The following is a 19,519-nucleotide window of genomic DNA, read 5'->3' on the forward strand; positions in this document are numbered from 1 at the left end:
ATGTGGCCTTTTGTGTCTGGCTTCTTGCACTTAGCATGTTTTTTGAAGTTCAGCTATGTTGTGACACAGGCATATGAAAAACTTTATCATGGAAAATTTCAAACATACAACTAACTATAAAAAGCCTCCATGTGTCTGACACCAAATTTCAATAATTATCAACTCAAGGCCTTATTTTATCTACTCCTCCAACATGTTTTGGCAAGTTCTAGATATTTCACCTATAAGCATTTTGATGTGTAATCTTTAAAAAAATTAAAGACTTTTTTTTTCCTTGTTAACGATAATGCTCTTTTCCCGCTTATTTCAGGTAAAACTGTGGCAATAGCACTTCACAGTAGACTGTGCCACCCTACTGCGGTGCATTACGAGGCACATGAAAGCCTGGGATCCCGGATTTTGAGGCCAGAACAGCGAAAGTCGCCTACGTGACTTCAGCACGCCACCCTAGGAAAGGATATTCCCCTCTCCCCGCCCCAGCTTTCCTGAGGTTAGAACCTTTATTTTAATTTTAGGAGCGGTCGGCTCGGCAGACAGGAGCAGGAGGTGCGCCTGCGCAGAGGGCGTACCAACTCGGCTCCCGTAGTTGTCTTTTCAAGCGGGGCTCCCCGCTGTGATGGCGGCCCCGCCGAAACCGGTGCTGCTCGGCCTTCGAGACTTGCCGGTGCACGGCTGCCCTGCGGGGCCGGGCGCCTGGACTGCTAGCAAGCTTGGCGGCCTTCCGGTGAGGTGGGGCCTCGGACTGGGGTCGGCGGGTGCTGGTGAGGGCTACGAGGTGAAGGAGTGGGCTCCGTTCCGCGGCACAGTAGGGTCTGAGCGCCGCCCCTGTCCTTAGGACGCCCTGCCCGCGGTAGCAGCGCCGAGGCCAGTGTGTGAACGTTGCAGGGAGCCCCTCGCCTTGGTCGTGCAGGTGTACTGCCCGCTGGAAAGCTCCCCGTTTCATCGGCTCCTGCACGTGTTCGCTTGCCCCAGTCCTCGGTGTGCCTGCGGCGGGGCGCGCAGGTAGGTGGGCGGGATCCAGAGCTCCCTTCGGGCGTTTCTGCCGTGCGGGCGGAAGTTAGGGGCGGTGCCGGTCGCCCCGGGATTGGAGCTCTCACAGCAGTTATCTTTACCCTTCAGCTGGAAGGTGTTCCGTTCCCAGTTCCTGCAGATGCGAAAGAAAGAGGCGCCGGACACTCAGGTAAAGCGGTTGTGTATGTTAGCATTTGCTGTGATTTGAGGGTATTTGCTAGAATATTGTTTAAGACGTAGTTTAAGCTGTGTTCTTTGAAATACTTTAGAGTGATTTTTGCTCTTTTCTGAACCATAAATGCTGTTTGTTTAAGGTTTTATTAGTTGTTTCTTTTAATATGCACCGACGGTCTTGAGACACATAGCTGATTGATTTTTCTATTTGGGGAAAAGTATGAGTGTGTATGTACATACACGGTTGTGTGTAATACATACATGTGTTTATAATATTCTTATTGTGGTATGTGTTTATGTATAGTACACATTTAGTAAGATGAAATCTGAACTCAATAATCCAAAAGTCAGGCAAACTGGTAGCTGCAGAACAAAATTCAGCCTCCTTTTGCCTGTAAATGTCACTTTATGCATGTGCTGAGTTCTTACATGTGCCAGGCATAGTACTAGCAGTACTGTGAATAAAAAGATGAGCGTGGTGTCTGCCTATATTTGTCAGGGTGCAGTTGAAGGTAATAGAAAAACACTTTGACTTATTAAAAGTGAGATAGACTTAAAAGTAGGTTTTTGCTAACTTATTTGGACGGCCTGGAGAAGGCAACTCCAGGAATGACCTCCAGAACCACACCTCAGAACTGGCCTGCCAGGGAGCTGCTGTTCTGCCTCTGCTGCAGTCAGGAAGCAGAGGTGAACTGAAAGCTGCCCTTGTCAGAACTGTTGACCCCAGAGCCTTGCTTTGTCTCCATTTACAAACTTTTGCTTCATGGTCTCACAAGTTGGTCTCTCTGGCTAGTGGACCTGATTAGCAGAACCCTCATCATATCTGGACCACTTGCTGCTAAGGAGTCTAGAAAATGTAGCTCTTTCCTACCAGATTCTGCATTACATGAAGCACAACTCAGTTTGGAATGGGTGGGTGAAGACACTGTACCACGTCTGCTGTAATGCCCCTAAAAAGGAAAGACACTGTTTGACACCTCCGACATGCTTTTGAGTAAATGGGGCCCAGGAAGAGAATCAGAGTGTGCCAGAGGGGAAATGGCTGGTGTGGAGTCTCCCTCAGGGGGGTGTAGGGACTACTGGCTGAAGCCAAGGGAATAGGTGAGATCACCTAGGTGTGCCTGGACCTCATTCACTGGATATTTTTCCAGAAACAGGAAAATGGCCTTGCAGCTGAGTATTGGTGTGAAGGTGCAGATGACTGGGGAAGTGATAATGAGGAGAGGCCTTCACCACAGCTTACCTTGGATTTTGGAAATGATTCTAACAGTGCCAAAGACATAGACTGGACTTCCCAGCTCCAAGACCTCCGCCTTCAGGATACTGTATCAGGTGCTGCCGTTCCTGTGCTTCCTGGGGTGCCTTCTATGGTGCCACAGTTCCTGTCCTACTACATCTGTGTCGTAGATGAGGATGATTACAGCGGTGTTGTCAGTCTAGATCATGCTCATAGTCTTCTCAGGGAGTATCAACAGCGAGAAGGAATTGATATGGAACAGTTGCTTTCCCAAAGGTGAGAATGTGTGCAGCTGAGGTTAAGAAATGATTTGATCAGAAAGCTGCCACACTAGATAGATACCCTTTGGTTTTACCTTAGTACCTGGGAAAACTTTTTCAGGCAGAACTGTGTGTGTAGGACTTTTGTGTTTTAGTCCTCTTGGGCGAGAAAGGGAGTCAGAGACTGGTGGATCTTAGGCACCTTTGAGTTAGCTTGAAAACACTTTGTTCTATTTATAAGTACCCTCAAGAAAATGAACAAACAAGGTAGGGATGCCAACTACTTACAGAAGAAGATGTGTTCACTCTCTCTCCTAACTTTGTTTTCTGTTTCTAAGTATATAACTGAAGCAGGTAAGTTAGAAAAGTGCCATTTGTTCATTGACTGTTGGCCGTGATTCAAAAACTGGCCTAGGACCTGAGAGACCCTTCCAGAGCCTCAGTTCTGACCTGTAAAGTGGGAGTGATATTGATATTTATTGTCTGTCTCATCAGATGGTTTTGGGAATCAAATGAGAGAGTAGGTCCTGAAAGACCATATAAACCAAAGCCCTCTAAGCATAAAAATTATTATCATTATTTTTTTAAAGATTTTATTTATTTATTTTTAGAGAGGGAAGGGTGGGAGAAAGAGAGAGAGAAACATCAATGTGTGGTTGCTGGGGGTCATGGCCTGCAACCCAGGCATGTACCCTGACTGGGAATCGAACCTGCGACACTTTGGTTCGCAGCCCGTGCTCAATCCACTGAGCTATGCCAGCCAGGGCAAGAATGATTATTTTTGCTATTATAATAAAATTACAACAGGATGTTTGGAGAGACGACCAGACTCTCTATCAGAGCTCTTTCATTCACAAGCTTTTTCAGAATAATGTTGGGTTGCATCAAGACATATTGGTGTTTGAAAATAATGCATAAATGGATAAAGAAATGGAGACTCAATGGATATAATGACTTTTTATTTCTTTTATTTTATTTTGATTTTTAGAGAGAAAGAGGAAGAGAGAAACGTTGATTTGTTATTCTATTTACTCCTGATTTGGTTGATTCTGTTTTTTAAATGTTTATTTATTTATTAGAGAGAGGGAAAGGGAGGGAGAAAGAGAGGGAGAGGAACATTGATGTGAGAGAGAGAGATCAGTCAGTTGCCTCTCGTATGCACCCTGACCAGGGATGGAATCCACCACCCAGGCATGTGCCCTGACCAGGAATCGAACCGGCCACCTTTGTGTGATGACCCCCAACCAACTGAGCTACACTGGTCAGGGCCATTCGTTAATTTTTGTGTATGCCCTGACTGGGGATCAAACCCGCATCCTTGGCATGTTGGGACAGTGCTCTAACCAACTGAACTACCTGGCCAGGTCCTATAATAACTTTTTAAATAGTAAATAATTATCCCAGAGTTGAAAATGGCTAGGGAGGAGGACTTGGGAAAGGGTGTGTAGGGGATTACTGTTATACATTAAATTTGTGATATTTAAATTGTGTGCATATGCTAACTTTGGTTTAAATTTTTTTTAATTATCTTGTCTTTTTTTCTAAATATTGTAATTCTTTGGATATAGACACTCAAAAGTATTTTCTGCTTCTCTTTTTAGTCTTCCTAGTGATGGTAATGAAAAATATGAGAAGACCACAATTAGAAGTGGAGATAAGATATTTTACAAATTCATGAAGAGAATTGCTGTTTGTCAGGAGCAGATTTTGAGGTAAAGGTGCATTTTCTCCCATTGTTTCTCTTACTTATAAAAGTCATATATGTTAGTTTGGAAAACACAGGAAAGTAAAACAAGAAAACCGAAATCCACTGTTTTCCTCAAACTGAGAGGCTAAGATTTAGTGTATTACGTTCACTTATTTTTTTATGCATTTGGATGCATGCATGTAGGTAGGTATTGTGTATTTTTTAAAAATATAATTGAGACCATAGAATATTTATAATTTTTGCTTTTCAGTACATACTCATTGATATTGAGGGTTTAGTTATATATTAACAACTTTTCAAAATGTTCCTTCTTTTTTTTAATCCTCATTTGAAGACATGCTTACTGATTTTAGAGAGAAGGGGAGGGAGAAGAAAAGAGAGAGAGAGAAAAACATTGATGTAAGAGAGAAACATCTCTTATGGTTGCCTTTTGTATGTGCCCTGACTGGGGACTGAACTGACCAGGGACAGAACCCACAGCCCAGGCATTGAACCTGCGACCTTTCTGTCTGCAGGATGACACCCAGCCCACCGGACCACATTGGCTAGGGCTCATCTTCTTTCCTTTTTTTTTTTTTTTTTTTTTAATTTTTTAACTTAAAATTTCAATAGGTGATATATTACTAAATCTCAATATAAAAATGCATACATATTGTATGTGCCCTGGCTGGTGGGTCAGTTGGTTGGAACGTTGTTCCGTACATTAGTAGATTTGATTCCTTCTTTCCACGTCAGGACGCAATACCTAGGTTGAAGGTTCGGTCCCTAGTCAGGGCATGTATTGATCATTTCTCTCTCACATTGACGTTTCTCTCTCTCAAAATCAGTGAATATATCCTCAGATAAGGATTTTTTTAAAAATATTTTATTTATTTTTTAGAGAGGGGAAGGTAGGGAGAAAGAGAGGGAGAGAAGCATCAATGCATGGTTGCCACTCTTGTGCCCCCCACTGGGGGACCTGACCCGCAATCTAGGCATGTGCCCTGACTGGCAATCGAACTGGCTACCCTTTGGTTCAGAGGCCCATGCTCAATACACTGAACTACATCAGCCAGGGGCTGGATGAGGATTTTTTTTTTTTTAAGTTTTTATTTATTTATTTTTAGAGAGGGAAGGGAGGGAGAAAGAGAGAGAGAGAAACATCAATGTGTGGTTGCTGGGGGTCATGGCCTGCAACCCAGGCATGTACCCTGACTGGGAATTGAACCCGTGACACTTTGATTCGTAGTCCGAGCTCAATCCACTGAGCTATGCCAGCCAGGGCTTGGATGAGGATTTTTTTAAAAAAAATGTATACGTGCGTGTGTCTAAATACAATGATTTTGTTCTTACCATCCCTAATCTACTGAGGTAACCATTCTTGTTAGTTCCCTGCATGTGCTCATAGTTTCTTTATGCATGTATAAGCATTTACAATGATTACATTTTACTTTCCTTCTTTTTACACAAAAGGATGCATTCTAGGCACATTCTTGTTTTTTCAGCTGCACTATATCTAGGAGTACTGTATTTTTTATTACATTGAGAATTTTATTTAAAAATAATCTTTATAATACTGTAGCCCCTTGTCAATATTTCTGTTTTTTATTTTATTGTTCAATTACAGTTGTCTGCATTTTCCCCCCATCACTGCCCCCCTCAATACTTCTTTTTGATGAACATTTAATGTAGTTTCCAAATTTTTGCTATTGCAAATTATGTTAACGGACAGTACTGCACCTATGATATCCTGTGTGTGTACAAGTATATTTGTAGGATATGTTCCCTGAAGTGGGATAGTTAAGCAAAAGCCATATGCAGTTGTAATTTTTATTGATACCACCAAAGTGACTCCCATAGGACTTCAATTCCTCCTGGCGATCTATCACACTTTTAATTCCTACTGGCAGTCTAAGTGTCTGCTTTCCCATAACCTTACCCATAGTATGGCTTCATGCTGTCAATTCAGGGGGGGAGAACGTCTTGGTATAATATTACTTTGCTTTTTTTCTTCTTCTTGTTATCTTTCCCTATGTCTTGAATCATTTCTATTGATAGCCTTTACGCATTTTTCCATAAGTTCTTGGTTCTTTTGATTTTTAGGAATTCATATATTAGGGAGATTAGCCCTTTATTATGATTGATTTTCTTGATTTGTTTGTTTTTTTACTTTGCTTGCATATATATTTATATATATCACTGGGTCTTTAAATGCTCCCATCCAGTTTGTTTCAGTTTCTTGCTATATATTGTTTGGCTGTAGTTTTTACTGCTTAGTACAAAGTCAAACTTTTGATTCCTGCATCCTAATTTTATTGATGAAAATAAGTTTATTTTGTTTCTCTTTATTTTAATTAGGTGTGGCAACTAGAGATCTCATAACGCGTATGACCTCATGGAAACATGCCCAAGTTATGATACCTTTAACAGAGTGTTCATTTTAAACAATTTTTTAAGCATGTGGCACCCCAGTAGCAGCCATGATTCTCAGCTGGAGATCATCCCGGATGAGGGGCTACTTCACTCACTGCCCACAGTGAGCCCCTGTTACTAAAGGGATGAGCTAATGTGTGCTGGGGCGGGAGGAAGACCAATAACTACTGTCCTTGGTGTTGATCGCCAAAGTACCCAGTCTGGTCAGGGAGGCGGACAACATCGTACACTATGACAGGTGACAGTGGAGCTGTGAACAAGGATGCAGGAAATACAGAGGAGGGCTGAGAGAGGCCTGTGCCATGGTGTCTCAGGGGAGGCATCGTGCAGGAGAGACAGGCTTGGGCCCTCAGCCCTGCTGGATGGACTAAAAGGCAAGAATGCTCCAAGTCAGGGAGGTCACTGACTAGGGGAAAAAAGTACCCAAATGCGTGGTGGTGGGGATGGGCCAGTTCAGTGAGCTAGACGTCATGGTGTTTGAAGTGAGAGCAGCTTCATACCTTGACTTCCTTTAGGACACATAACCTAGTTGTCTTTCTTGTCAAACTGGGTGCCCCCTGTACTTGGTACCTACTACTGGCATGGATTGAGTGCTCATCTGGTATGTTTTCAGTCCATTTCTTCCTAAAAAATTTGTTTATTCCATGGCTAGGGGATGCCAGGAAAGTGTTACAATCACTCAGAGAGAAAGGAATCCAGGTGAGAGATGGTGAGAGGGTCTGGAGCACGGCAGAGGTTATAGGAAGGAGGAGATAAATTCAGACATGTGGGTAATGGCAGGTCTGGTGACCATTGAATGTGAGAGGAAAAGATGGGAAGACAACAGAAGGGGTTTCAAGGTGCCAGCTTGTGAGGCTGGATAAGTGCTGAGGCTGTCATCTGGAGCACAGGGGTCTTGATTTTTCTTGGACTACAGAGTGTGTTCTTGTCAGTTTGATTTAAATCTTTTTTTTTTTTAGTTGAGAAAGTACCTGCCTTTTTTTAAAAAAAGATTTTATTTATTTATTTTTAGAGAGGGGAAGGGAGGGAGAGAGAGAGAAACATCAATGTGTGGTTGCCTCTCATGTGGCCCCCACTGGGGACGTGGCCTGCAACGCAGGCATGTGCCCTGACTGGGAATCTAACCTGCGATGCTTTGGTTCGCAGCCCACACTCAATCTACTGAGCTATGCCAGCCAGGGCTGATTGAAATCTTTATTAATTAAATCTTTGTTACTACTCTGTATTTTATTTTTCTTATGCATTCTACTATACAAGTTCTGTATATTGAAGACATTACTTTTGTAGTAAGTAACAAGTGCTGTATAGGATCTTGAATCCAAGTCCTTCTTAACCTTATTATCCTCAGTGCCTTATCCCTAAAGTAAGGGTGATGATACAGCTACCTATTTCATAGGATTCCCATGAGAATTAAATGAAGCGATAACTGGAAATACTCTGTAAAATGCATATAAATCCTAACTTCTGTTTGAAATCTATTCTACATTTTGGGGAAACATCTATTAGGATCTCTTAGTAGTATTGGCATATTTATGAATTTTTCATGCTTTTAGGGCAAGAGTCTACTGAATTACCTGATATCTATAAATTCTTTGTCGGTGAGGACAGTATATAACTCTTGTGCAAAGCACAGTGCCCACATATAGTTGATACTTCACTGAGTCTTTGTTGGAGCTACACCTTTTCAAACAAGGTGGGGGTGAAAAGAGCCTTGGTTTTGACAGTAGAAGATTTTGCCTTGGGCAGATGACTTGACTTCTATTTTCTGTTCTGTAAAGTAGGTTTAATCCCTAATTTATAAGGAGGATTCCGTTAGGTGTAAACATGTTCATTCATGTAACAAATATTTATTGAGTCTGTTGTTCTAGATGTAAGACACTGTTACACGCCCTGGCTTGTGTAGCTCAGCGGATTGAGCATGGGCCTGTGAACCAAAGCTTTGGTGGTTCAATTCCCAGTCAGGGCACATGCCTGGGTTGCGGGCTGGGTCCCCAGTAAGTGGGCCGTGAGAGGCAACCACCCATTGATGTTTCATTCCCTCCCTTTCTCCCTCCCTTCCCCTCTCTCTAAAAATAAATAAAATCTTTGAAAAAAAAAGACATTGTTACAGGTACTTCAGATACAGCAGGAAATGACACAAAGCTGTTTTTATAGATTTTTTTAAAAGATTTTGTTTATTTGTGTTTAGACAGAGGGGAAGGGAGAGAGAAAGAGAAGGAGAGAAACATCAATGTGTGGTTGCCTCTCACGCACCCCCTACTGGGAACCTGGCCAGCAACCTGGACATGTACCCTGACAGGGAATTGAACCGGTGACCCTTTGGTTCGTAGGCTGGAGCTCAGTCCGCTGAGCCACACCAGCCAGGACTAAGATTTTTATATTCTAGTATTAAAAACACATGTCTTATGATTTCCAGAAGTGATAAGTGAGGAAAATAAAAGCCTTTTTTAAGTAGCATGCCAATGAGGCCTCAGAGGAAATGATGTACCCAGCAGGTGTATATAAAAATAATGACAGTGAAAACTTGTGAAAATGGATCTTGATAGAGTGGGCATAGTGAAATCAAATGATCTTTTCCCCCTAATACCTGACACAATAAATATGAAAGGTAAAAGTCAGCCAAAAATAAAATAGAAAAAAAACAAATACAGTTAACTAGTTGACGCTTGAGCAACATGGATTTGATCTGCAGGGGTTCACTTACATCTTTGTTTTTTTTTTTAATAAATATATAGTCAGCCCTTAGTATTCGCAATTTCACACCCTCAGATTCAGGCAACCACAGATTGCAGGATAGTATTTATCCAAGGTTGGGAAATTGCAGGTGCAGAGGCCAGTTGTATGCATTATTCTACACCAGTTTATATATGGTACTTAAGCATCCCTGGATTTTGATAACTGGGAGTCCTGGAACCAGTGTGCCGTGTACACCAAGGGATGACTGAGTTTTGGGGGGTCAAAAATTATCCTTGGACTTTGGACTGAATGGGTGCCTCTGACCTCTCTGCTCCCTGCCTTATTGTTCAAGGGCCAGCTGTAAATATTAAAAAGAAAATCCCTTCCATCAGAGTTGAAATAAAAAGAGAATACCATAAAACTCAAAGTGGCAGCTCAGGATATAGTATCAAAATGTCTAATGTTATTCTGTGCCTCACATGTATTCGTACAAGTACTTGATTTACTTTTATAGAGAAAGGCATAGACATTTCTGGTACAGTTTAGTGTAGGTTCTAACCATGCAGCCCTCTTTTGTCACAAAATTCTGAAAACTAATAATTTTGAATCTGGAAAGAAGGAAGCAGGAAAATCTGTATTTTCTGATGTAGGGGATAGTGAAACTGTCTCTTGGACAAAGAATTGGGTATGATGGGGTGATGGTGTGTGGAGTTAGGGATTACCTCTCAGAAACAAAAGTTACTGGGTTCCGTGAGGTGGAGCAATGATAGGGAAGTCAAGGCCAACTTCTCCCCCGTGTAAGTGGGCTCTCTCCCAACATGGGACTTTGCCCTTTCTAAGAAGTAAAAACAAAGCCTAGGTGTTAATAGCAAAGACTGCATCCAGCCTTAGCAGAACTATGTCCTACCCCAATTCCTTGTCTTTTACCACCTACATAAAAGTAGAGGAAATGAAAACTGCACTTGGAGAAGAGAGAAAAAACAGACCGAAGATAGAAGGTTGACAGGAAACCAGTAACAAACCCCACATACCATTTTGGAGCAAGTAGGTGATCTAAACAGAGTTGCCCCCGCGTAGGTATGAGCTTGATGAAAAGTGGCATACCACTCAAGTAATTATACCGTGGGCAGTAAAATTAAATGAATGGTACATACAAAAACGAGTCAAGAACCATATCTGGAAGAAAACAATCTAAGGAACAGCTAATTCCCAACAGATTTTTTAAGATACAGAAGAATAAATTCAGTGAAACCAAGAGGTCAAAGGTGAGAAAAGAAAGAAACCATGAGATGCCAAGGGAAATTGAATTGTTAAGGAAATCAAGCCACACAATATGATATATTTAATGAATTTAGAATATAACAAAAGACTTGACTAAAAATCAAAGTATGGCTGTAGAGAAAGACTTAAGATAATTGAGCTAATGCAGGTGAAAAAGGCAAAGCATTCACAGAGAAGGTATCTATGGAAGACCTGGGTTGTGGGCCAGGTTCCTGGCTGGTGGAATGTGAGAGGCAACCAGTATCTCATACAACAATGTTTCCCGTTCTGTCTCCCCCCCTTCCTCTCTAACTAAAATACAATCTTTAAAGGAAAAGACAATTTAAAAAATAATCATTAAATAAAGCACATTGAGTACAAGACTAGTTGACAGAGACTTAGCCTGGTGGTGGTTTTGAAATATTGTCAGTCTTTAATTTTAACCGTTCTGGTTGGTAGTAGTGGTATTCCATTGTGGTTCTAAATTTCATTTTCCTAATAACTAATGATACTGAGCATCTTTTCACATGCTTATTTGGCATGTGTATATCTTCTGTAGTGGAATGTGTGTTTATATCCATTTTTAAACACCTTTATTGAGATACTGTTGACAGAACAAATGCCCATATTTAAAATGTATACTTTGCTAAGTTTTTTTTAAAGATTTTATTTATTTATTTTTAGACAGAGAGGAAAGAAGGGAGAAAGATAGGGAGAGAAGCATCAACGCATGGTTGCTTTTCACGTGTCCCCACTGGGGACCTGGCCCTCAAACCAGGCATGCGCCCTGACTGGAAATCAAACCAGCGACCCTTTGGTTCACAGGCCTGTGCTCAATCCACTGAGCCACACAAGCCAGGGCTACTTTGCTAAGTTTTGACGTATGTTCACACTCATGAAACCACTGCCACAATCAAGGTAAGGAAAAAAAAATGTCACCCCTCCCCCACACACACACCGAAGTTTCTTCATATTCCTTTGTAAGTTTTCTCTCTTATCTGTCCTGTGTCTCTTTTCCCATCCCTAGGTCACCACTGATCTTTTGTTTTTATCCTTAGTACATTTTTTATGAATGAGGTCATACAGGATGTACTTTTTTGGTGGGCTCTGGGTTTTTCAGCATAATTATTTCCCCATCCTTGTTGCACATATCAATAGTTCATTTGTTTTCACTTCTGTGTAATCTGTTGTATGGATATATCATAATTTGTTTATCCAGTCACCTGTTGATGAAGTATTTCTGGGGTTTTTTGGCTATAATAAATAAAGCTTTTATAAAAATTAGTGTGTAAGTCTTTGTATGGGCATTTATGATGTGTATATGTTTAACTTTTTAAGAAGCAACCAGACTGTTTTCCAAAGTGATTATAACCATTTAACATATCCTTCAGCAGTGTTTGAAGAATTCTAGTTCCTCCACATCTTTGCCAGTAGTTCATATGATCAGTGTTTAATATTAGCCACACAAGACGTGTAGTAGTAGTATATCCTTGTGGTTTTAATTTCCCTAACGACTAGGGATCTTGAACATGTTTTCAAGTGCTTGTTTTCCATCTCTCTCTGTCATCATTGGGAAAGTATCAGTTCAGATCTTTTGCCCATATTTTTATTGGGTCATTTATCTTTTTGTTACTGAACTGTAGGAATTCTTCATATTTTCAAGATATGAGTTCTTTTTGAGATTATATACATTTCTGATGTGTTCACCCTGTCTGTGGCTTGCCTTTCATTTTATTAATAGGGCCTATTGAGAAGTTTTAAATTTTGATCAAGTCCAATGTAAGAGTTTATTTTTTAATCCACTTTTATTTTTTTACTTTTTAATAATTTTAAATCCTTGAGGGTTACAGCATTGTACAGATTCTGTGTCCAGTGGCCTTAGCAGGAAGGCTGCTTTGGGACTTGGCTGCAGCCATGCCACTGTTTCCATGAGGACGTTATCTTTCCCCAGATGACTCTGGTTTCGTTTGGTTTGCTACCAGGTGCCGCTGTGTTCTTTGCCTTGTACACATAAACACATCTCTTGCCTAGGTAGAATTCAGTTTCACCTCAAGCATAAATACCTTCCATTTAAGAAAAGTTGTGCACTCCCTCTGGTTCTGGAGACCCTGCTTATAGGCAGCAGAAATGGCCTTGGACCACAGCCTTATGGACATATTTGTTTTACTGTAAGATTTTTATTTATTTTTAGAGAGAGGGGAAGGGGCGGGGGAGATAAACACTGATGTGAGGGAGAAACATTGACTGGTTGCCTCTTGCTTGTGTCCCTACTGGAGACTGAACCTGCAGCCCAGGCATGGGCCACTGGGAATCGAACCCGCATCCCCGAGCCTTTCGGGACAACGCCCAAGCAACTGAGCCTCACTGGCTGGTCAGGGCTGTTTGTGATTTTAGGAGTCCTGTTCTCGCAGGCTCCACGATGGCAGAAAGAGAGGCTGGTGGTTGGCTTTGGTTTTGCTCCTAAGATAGCAAAGGACTTTTCTTCTGCTTTCTTGTAGAGTTTCTAGTTTCAGTTCTTACATTTAGGTCTGGGATCTCTTTTCAGTTAATTTTTATATGTGAGGATCAAGGTTCATTTTTTTCCCCATATGAATATCCAATTGTAGCACCAGTTTTTATTTTATTACTTTGGTCTTCTTGCTTATCAATTATGGATAGCTTTTTCCCTATCAGATTTTTTCTCATGCATTTTGGTGCTTTTTAAAGATGTGTTGCTTGTAATATTATATTTATCTGATGAATTGATGCTGTTATAATTATTTCTGCTCATACTCCTTCATTGGAATGTGTTTTGACTGATATTAATTAATATAGCCAGCCACACCAGCCTTCTTTCGTTGTGTCATTGTGTGGTTGATCTTTTTTCACCCTTTTACTTTTAACCTCTTTCTTACTTTAAATATAAAGTGTATTTTTTTACATAAATTATTCAATTTATTTACACTTAGAAAAACCCAGTTCACCCATTTCACCTACTTCCCAACCCTCACCTCTGGCAACGACCAGTCTGTTCTTTTTATCTATGAGCTTGAATTTGGTTTTCCTTTTTTTTTTTTTTTTGGTTCCAACAAAGGGAGATCATAGGGTATTTGTCTTTCTCTACCTTATTTCACTTAATGTAATGCCCTTAAGGTCCGTCCATGTTTACACAAATGGGAAGATTTCGTTCTTTTTTTAATATATATACTCCATTGTATATATACACCACAATTTCTTTATCCATTGATGGACACTTACAATGCTTCCTTATCTTGGCTAGTATAAACAGTGCTGAAATGAGCCCTGGCTGGTGTGGCTCTGTGGATTGAGCACTGACCTGCGAACTAAAGCATCACCGGTTTGGGTTGGGGGCCAGGTCCCTGGTTGGGGGCATGTGAGAGGCAACCAATTTACGTATCTCTCATATGTCAATGTTTTTCTCCCTCTCTTATCTGTCCCTTCCCATCTCTCTAAAATAAATAAAATCTTAAAAAATGCAATAAACATGAGATGCATATATCTTTTCAAGTTAGTGTTTTCATTTTCTGTGGATAAATACCCAGAAGTGGAATTGCTGGATCATATGGTAGTTCTGTTTTCAATTTTCAATGAACCACCAAACTGTTTTGCGCTGACTGCACCAATTTACAGTCCCACCAGCAGTGCACAGGGGGTCCCTTTTCTCCACATCCTCGCCAATACTTGTTATTTCTGTTATGTCTTTTTGGTAATAGCCATTCTCACAGGAATGAAGAAATACCTAAAATGTTTTTCTTATACAGCTAAATATACAGGTTTTTTAATCCAGGCTGTTTGCCTTTTACATGGTTTTTAGTCTTTTAATGTAATTACTGGTGGTGGCGGGTTAATTTTAATCATTTTGGTATTGAGTTTTCCCTTCTGTTTTTGTACTTTGCCCCTCTTTTCCATTTTGTTTGACCTTCTTTTAAGTGACTTGAGTGTTTTTAGTTTATGATTTTATCTCCTTTTGTGACTTTCTGTAATAGCTTTGTTGCCTTTGTATCATTTACTTTAGTGATTGTAATGTCTGTCTGACTTGTTACAGTCTCCCTTCACGTGGTAGTTTACTTCTTTGTGAACTCAGAACCTTCACAGATTCCCATTTTACCTTCCCCCGGCCCTTTGTGATCTTGTTTTCATATATCTGCTTCCATATCTGCTGTATCCCCCATAATACATTATTGGTTTTGCTTGAAATAATCCATAGTTTTTAAGGAAAAGAAGTGTGTGTGTGTCTGTGTGTGTCCTGTCAAAAGGTCTTTTATATTTATTCACCTATTGACATTGACCCTTTTGGTGCTCCACATTCCTTCATGCAGATGGACTCTTCCATCTGGTATTTATTTCCGTGCAGTCTGAAGAACTTATTTTAATTATTTTTTTGAAGTGTGGATGTGTTGGAGACAGTCTCTGTTTATGTCTGTCTAAAAATGTATTTAATTTGAGCATGGGCCTGCAAACCAAAGGGTTGCTGATTCAATTCCCAGTCAGGGCACGGGCCTGGGTTGCATGACAGATCCACAGCAGGGGGCATGCAAGAAGCAACCACATATTGATGTTTCTCTTCCTCTCTTTCTCCCTCCCTTCCCCTTCTCTAAAAATAAGTAAATAAAATCTTTAAAAATGTATTTATTAATATTTCTTTTAATGGACATTTTATTGGATGTAAATTTTTTTCCTTTCAGCACTGTTAAAAGTTCTATTGTCTTACTGTTTTATTGTTCCCATTAGAAATTAGCAAGCCCTGGCTGGCGTAGTTCAGTGGATCAAGCGCGGGCTGCGAACCAAAGTGTTGCAGGTTCGATTCCCAGTCAGGGTACATGCCTGGGTTGCAGGCCATGACCCCCAGCAACTGCACATTGATGTTTCTCTCTCTTTCTCCCTCCCTTCCCTCTCTAAAAAATAAATAAATAAAATATTAAAAAAAAAAAGAAAAGAAATTAGCTATAATTCTTATTGTTCTGTTTGAATATATGTGTATTATTTATGTACTTCAGAGTGTGTCTGTGTGTTTTAATTTATCTTGCCTGGGATTTGCTCAGCTTTTTGGATTTGTGGGTTGATGTCTTTTCATTAATTTTGGAAAAATTTTGGCCATTATATTCCAATATTTTTCTGTCTTTTAGGACTCCAGTTAATTGTATGCTAGATTATTTGAAATTGTCTCCTGGTTTTTAATGCTTTTTTTTTTCTTTTGCTTTAAATTTTCACTTTTTGTTTCATTTGGATATTTCTATTTTCCTCAAATACATAGGTTTTTTGTTGTCATTGTTTCCAGTCTATGGTTATCTTTTACAGAATCTCTTGTAGGTTCCATTTCTGTGCTGAATTCCTCATCTGTTTATACATGTTCACCTTTTCTACTGGATTCTTTTATATATGTATTATTTGTATTTTAAAGTCTTTGATAATTATATCATCTTGTCTGTGGATATCCTTGTACTGACTTACTTTATGAGTTAAGAATTTTCTGCTTTTTTGTATATCTAACAACTTTTTAAAAAAAATTGTTTACCAGAAAATTCTATTTTAAAGAAGGGTAGATAGTGAAGTAAATATTTACTCTTTAGAAGGGTATGCCAATACTAAGGAGGCCTGAGTCCATTTAATTTGCAGTTGAACTGAATCTGGGCTTTGTGACCTTTTTAGTTAGATTCAGTCTCACATTGGCTTTAGTGCCTTCATTCAAGCTTTGAATCAAGCATTGATAAGACTTCAGATATCTTACCATGCTTTACAGCAGGGGTGTCAAATTCATTTTCACTGGGGGCCATATCAGCCTCGAGGTTGCCTTCAAAGGGCCAAATGTAATTTTAGGACTGTGTAAATGTAACTACTCCTTAACAGTTAAGCGAGAGCTCAACACTGCTGCCGGGTAGAAACAAGGTGCAGGGCAGAATCAAACAAGGTAGAGGGCGGATTTGGCCTGCGGGCCTTGTGTTTGCCGCCTGTACTTGACAAGCTTGCTACTAGTGTTGTGGACCTTTGGATTTTCTTTCTCTCTGATTTACTCCTGGTACTCTGCAAGAAGGAAACAAAGTTTACAAAGTGAGCTCTTAGATTTTGGAATATGACTTGTATGTGGTCCTGACTCATTGTGTTTTGTTTTCTTGCCCTAGGTATTCCTGGAGTGGAGAACCACTTTTTTTGACTTGTCCTACATCAGAAGTCACTGAGCTCCCAGCCTGCAGCCACTGTGGAGCCCAGAGGATGTTTGAGTTTCAGCTCATGCCAGCGCTGGTCAGCATGCTGAGAAGTGCTGATTCAGGTAATAAGCCCTTCATTAGTTTGGGTTTGTGAGTTTACAGCAGTTATTTGGAATTATTTTAAAGTGAAAGACTATTTCATTTTGTTTACTTATAAAATATAAGCATATTACAGAAAATTTGGGAAATCAAAATTATTTTAAGGAAATTTATAACCCACCAATCTAATGAATGCATTGATAACATTTTTATTGATTGAAGGCATGCCATTTTCTGTCATTAAAATTATTTTCATCATATTACTACATAATAAATATTACTCTTTTAAAAATAGCTTTTATATAATTGTAATTATCATAATTTATAGCCTTTATTTTTAGAAATTTAAAAAATGGAAAGTTTTTATAATAAAAGTAATACATTTTGTGGAGCAAGATTCAGGCAGTGGAGAAGTATAAGCAGTAAGAAGTAAAACCCTTCCTAATGTCAGTTACTAGAGGGAAACTGTTTTTAATGGTGAGTGTGTTTTCCTCTAGACACATGTGTACACACACAAATAAATATCCATATGAAGCAGATTTTTTGACAAAAATTGGCATACTATTTTTTAGCCTCTTTTGGTTTCTCATATAATTGTGGAGTTTTTCCCATATTAATTAGAGTTTTTGCAAATACCTTTATTGAGATGTAATTGTCATGTAACAAAACTATATATTGTAAGGGTACAGTCTGCTAAGTATTGGCAAACATGCACATGAGGTCATCACTAGCACAAGCAAAGTAATGAATGTGTTCATCACTCTCAGAAGTTTTCTCAAGCACCTTTGTGTCCTCTTTTACCCCTTCTGCTAAGCCCTGGCCTGCTTTTTTATTACAGATTAGTTTGCATTTTCTAGAAATTTTATACAATCATGTACTTTTTGTCCATTAATTACTTTGAGATATATCTGTGTTTTTGTGTATCAATAAATCACATCTTATTATTGCTGATTACTATTCTGTTTTGTGGGTACATCACAGTTTTTTGTTGTTTTGTTTTGTTTTTTAGTTTGTTTATTGAAGGATTTTTTGTTAGGTGTTACATGTTGTTTCCTTTTGGGGCTGTTACAAATAAAGCTGCTATCAACATTAGTGTACATGTCTTTATATGGACACAGCTTTTATTAATTGGGTAAATACCTAGGAGTAAAATGGTTGGGTCATATATTAGGTGTGTCTTTGATTTTTTCTTTAATTGGTTGATTTGTTTGTTTGTTTGTTTGTTTGTTTTTAGAGAGAGGGAAAGGAAGGGAGAAACAGGAGAGAAACATGTTGCGTACCCCTTACTGGGGACCTGGCCTGCAACCCAGGCAGGTTCCCTGACTGGGAATCGAATCAGCACCCTTTGGTTTGCAGGCTGGCACTCAATCCACTGAGCCACACCAGCCACAGCTGTTTGACTTTTTTTAATACACTGCCAAACTGTTCTCCAAAATGGTTGTGCCCCTTACATGCCAACCATACATGAGAGTTGCACATTCTTGATACCACTTTATATGGTCTTTTTTATTTTAGCCAGTTTCATAGTTGTGTTGTGATGTTTTATGGTTTTATCTTGTATTTCTCTAACTGCTGATGATTTTGGGCATATTTCTCTAATGGCTGATGATTTTGAGCATCTTTTCATACCATGGTATGTTTTCTTTAATGAAGTGCCTGTTCTAATCATGTGTTTTTTTAAAAATTGGGTTGTTTCTTTACTTACTGAATTCTTGAAAGTTTTATATATATTCTAGATACAGATCCTTTATCTGATTTCTGTCCTCTTTACATAATGAACAAATATTTTTCCTAAGACTGTGGCTTGTCTTTTTTTATTTTTTATTTTTGGAATAGACTGTATTTTTTTAGAAGCTTTACATTAATATAGTACTTTTGTTTGTATTAGTGAACCAATGTTAATGCATCATTATTAACTAAAGATCATACTTTATTTATATTTCCTTAGTTTTTACCTAATATCCAAGGTTCCATCCAGGATGCCATTTTGCATTTAGTTGTTATGTCTCTTGCCTATCATGGATTTCAGACTTTTCTGCATTTTGGGTGACTTTTTAAAAAAGAATTAATTAATTAATTTTTAAATTTTATTTTAATTGTTGAAGTACAATTTTTTATCTTTTACTCCCATCTCAGCCCACCCACCCAGCCCTCCCCTCCTCGCTCCCATTTCCACCCATCCCTAGTTTTTTATCCATGTGTCCTTTATACTTGTTCTTGTTTGGGTGACTTTAACAGGTTTGGGGTACTGGTCACTTACTTTGTAGGATGCCCCTCTATTGGAATTTGTCTGATGTTTTCACTTGTGATTAGAATGAAGCTATGTGTTGCTGAGAGGAATATCACAGAAGTAAAGTGCCATTTTTCTCCTGTCACGTATGTCAAGGGTACATGCTGTAAGCATGACTTACGACTGGTGGTGTTGGCCTTGGTCACCTGGCTGAGGCAGTGTTTATCAGGTTTCTCCACTGGAAAGCTCCTCCTTTTTCTCCCCTTTCGTAATATACTAGCTCGTCTTTTCATTTTCTAATTTGTG

At 39.5% G+C, this 19,519-nt stretch overlaps 1 protein-coding gene across 2 annotated transcripts in view; it reads left to right on the plus strand.

The window, feature by feature from the left end:
* The first annotated feature begins 578 nt into the window (after positions 1 to 578).
* The window catches only part of PDCD2L (programmed cell death 2 like), a 31,082-nt gene continuing 12,141 nt past the window's right edge, over positions 579 to 19,519 (plus strand). The window contains exons 1-6 of one of the 2 annotated variants that reach the window (XM_045846564.1): positions 579 to 724; positions 836 to 1,002; positions 1,120 to 1,180; positions 2,337 to 2,698; positions 4,284 to 4,394; positions 16,858 to 17,006. In XM_045846564.1, coding sequence (XP_045702520.1) covers positions 617 to 724; positions 836 to 1,002; positions 1,120 to 1,180; positions 2,337 to 2,698; positions 4,284 to 4,394; positions 16,858 to 17,006 — 958 coding nt within the window. In that variant the 5' untranslated portion in view covers positions 579 to 616. Of the gene's footprint in view, positions 730 to 835; positions 1,003 to 1,119; positions 1,181 to 2,336; positions 2,699 to 4,283; positions 4,395 to 16,857; positions 17,007 to 19,519 lie in introns of both variants that reach the window. The other variant, XM_045846565.1, reaches the window with a different exon arrangement.

Source organism: Phyllostomus hastatus, unplaced genomic scaffold (assembly GCF_019186645.2).
Source record: "Phyllostomus hastatus isolate PE091 unplaced genomic scaffold, TTU_PhHast_1.1 phas_contig_5, whole genome shotgun sequence".
In the NCBI taxonomy this organism is placed as follows: domain Eukaryota; kingdom Metazoa; phylum Chordata; class Mammalia; order Chiroptera; family Phyllostomidae; genus Phyllostomus; species Phyllostomus hastatus.